This window comes from Protobothrops mucrosquamatus, unplaced genomic scaffold, assembly GCF_001527695.2.
Source record: "Protobothrops mucrosquamatus isolate PMUCROS unplaced genomic scaffold, P.Mucros_1.0 scaffold498, whole genome shotgun sequence".
NCBI classification, from domain to species: Eukaryota; Metazoa; Chordata; class Lepidosauria; order Squamata; family Viperidae; genus Protobothrops; species Protobothrops mucrosquamatus.
The window spans coordinates 323,261-326,284 of NW_015386814.1; the positions used below are offsets into that span (position 1 = coordinate 323,261).

A 3,024-nucleotide genomic window follows, 5' to 3' on the forward strand; every position below is an offset into this window, starting at 1 on the left:
CCAGTGGAAAAATGACCAAACCTTTTGCAGCCTTCCCCAAGAAGCAACTGGGCAGATCTATCTGCTTTTCATTGGGAAGCTCTGCGGCGTTAAGTATTTAGATGAGAGGTCGTCAGAAAATCTCGAGGCGGGTAGAAAATGGGGGGGGGGGGAGGAAGTGTCCTGAGAGAAGAAATCCTAAACGATTTCCGTATTTGTTGCGAAGAAAACGCACCGCCCGGAATCGAGCTCGACAAAAAGAAGAGGGGGCGGAGTCTGTCGTTTGATTAGCCCCACCAGTTACGGCGGAGGTTCCCAAGTGAGCCAAAAGTGAGCCGCCTTGGCAGTAGTAAATACGCGAAGCTTCTTCATCCAAAGGATCCTTCTCGGCGTGGTCCAAAAATAATTTCACGGTGGATCCCATGCAGTGCCTTGCTGGAGCGTTTTCTAAAGGGAGGGAGGGGTCTTTGGGAAGCAGGAAAGCCACAAACAGCGAAAGCCACTTCTCCAAACCAGTAGCCCGACAGCTGCGATCCGCGGAGAGGAGAAACAGATTTCTTGGAAAAGGGATAAGGGAAACACAAAACGACGCATTTTATATAGATCTCACTTTTTGCCCGGGCTTTGTGAGCCGCTGCAAACACGTCAAAAGCCGGACATAGCTAACCCGACGACGTGGAATTCGTGGATTTTAGGACAGATAGCCCATTAACTTGCAATTCCCGGTCCTGGACCCGCTTGTTTGTAATTTTTCCGGTCACTGCCAAAGTTAGGCTTGCACCCCGTGCAGAAAACCTACGGTAGCCGCCGCAAATGGATTAGACTTTCTAGCTCCCGCTGGGCTCCCAAATCCTTTTCTTCTAAGGAAAGTGAGCCGCCTAATCTGCTTTCGCTTCAGATGAGACACAGGGCTTGTGGCTATTTCTAAACACAAAAGGCGAGAAGCGTCGACCGTTCTTCTTGGGAGCTGGGATTAATATTCACGCCTCCGGTGGAAATACCCAACGCATTAACGGGAACCAAGCGCTTAGTCATAGCGATTGTAGGATCCACGCTCTCCGCAATGATGTTCGAGCAGGTGCAAGACGAGGACAGAGCTACCCCATGTCAGCTTGGAGAGGACTCCCTTTTCTTTCATTTATATTCGCCTGAATTCTCTGCAACCAACCGCTCTTTTCTCAAAAAACCCACCTTTTTCAAGGCACTTTCATTTTGTGTCTGCGGGTTGCCCTTTGGAGAGAGTTGTCTCCCAAATTCGGCCCCAGTTGTCACCACATGCAGCTCCACCGTCTTCTACAAATGTAACAATGTCAAGATTTCTCTCTCCCCCCCCCCCACCTTCATCAATAGGGTTAGAAATGAAGCAAAAGAAGAGATTTGTCTGCGGGAGAGTATAACTTTCTTTCAAGTGTAGTAGATTAGCAGAAAAGGAACTAACTTCTCTCTTCCATCTGCGTATGAAGAGCTGAAAATAAAGGCAACTAATTGGGGAATGGTTCAGAAGCAGAAAGGGATCTGGAAATATACAAGTCCAGATCCCTATTTCTTGACAAGGTCGACTTCAGTTACTTTTACTCTCCTTGCCTGGATTCCCAAGCTATTGAATCCACAACTTTCTTATATTTACATTTGCAAATAATTCACTATACCTCTGACTTGCTGAAATATCCACGGGATCACGCTGAATGAGCATAACCTTAATGGGATTACCTGGTTGCTACTTGGATAAGCAATTACCGCGAGATATCAGAGCTGTAGGCTAGACTAGGAAGATGAAAATCATTCTGAAAGAAAGCAGTTGCAAATCTTTTATAGACTGGGCCAAGAATGTCATTTATCTGTATCAGTGAAGTCGGAGCTGGATTTAGACAAAAGCTAAGCAAGCTACAGCTTCAGGCCTTCTCTGGATTATATTTGTGGTGAATGCAACAGGAACCCAAACTGGCCAAATATTTCTAAAAAAAAACATCCAGCCTCTATTTCTTTAAATACTTTGGGGAAGTTAAAGGCCACATCTGCTACTCCTCTTAGTGTGAGCATTATTGATTTGCAGGGTGGGAGCAAGTCTGCATCAGGTTTAGGCTATTTAGTTTCATAGCATCACTATGATGTTAGGAGTACCCAATAATCCTGTTTGCTTTGTGGTAGGGGTTTTCTGGGGGGAAAGTCAAAAAGTCAAGTTGATGGCAATAATCAAAACTACCATTTAGCTGACTTTTTTTTCAACACACTATGGACAACTCTGTCTCAAGGGTTAATAATATTGTTAGTACAATGTTAATTACGAACTGAGAGCCAGTTTAGTGTGGTGGTTGAGGTACCAGGTTAGAAACCGGGAGATCATGAGTTCTAGTTCCTCTTTAGGCACAAAGCCAGCTGAGTGACCCTGTGCCAGTCATCCTCTCAACCCTTGCCACGAAATCTGCAGGGGTTTGTCCAGGCAGTCGCCAGTAGTTGAAAAATGGCTCAAAGGTGCCAAACCGCCACCCCCAAACCAAAACAAAAGAGAAATGTCATACAAATATCTGACTGGACCTCTGTGAGTGCCAAACAAGGCAGCAGAGCCATGTTTTTATGCCCTTCCAGAAAAGGCCAGGAGAGTGGGGACCTGCCTCACCTCTGGGGGCAATGGGGAAGAAGGCTTTCTTCCTGAATTACTTTACTTTGTTGTAATTTTAGATATCATACTTAATATAATTTTAATAATTACATTATAATTTAACATACATCCTGGATCTCATTTATAAGATATTGGTTAAGTTATTTTATAACTGTATTTTAATTCTCATTTATAAGATACCGGTTAAGTTATTTTATAACTGTATTTTAATTCTGTCTTGAATTGAATTGAATTCCAGTCATACTTCTTTAATTGATGGGGCCCACAACATATTTTCCCTGTCTGACTAGTTGGGATGGGCTGATGTAACGGATGGTTCTGTAAGCAACCTGATCCTATTCCATGTAGGTGTCATGGTTCCGATAGATGAGACCAGATAAATCAGAACTCCGAGGCTAGAAGCTTCCTCAAAGAACATGTTTATT

At 44.1% G+C, this 3,024-nt stretch overlaps 1 protein-coding gene across 1 annotated transcript in view; it reads right to left on the reverse strand.

Moving 5' to 3' along the window:
* LOC107288199 (neuropilin and tolloid-like protein 1) overlaps nt 1-403 on the reverse strand; it is a 79,147-nt gene extending 78,744 nt beyond the window's left edge. Inside the window, 1 exon segment of the mRNA XM_029284292.1 lies at nt 215-403. Within this exon segment, the coding sequence (XP_029140125.1) occupies nt 215-403 (189 nt within the window).
* Between the last annotated feature and the right edge of the window lie 2,621 nt (nt 404-3,024).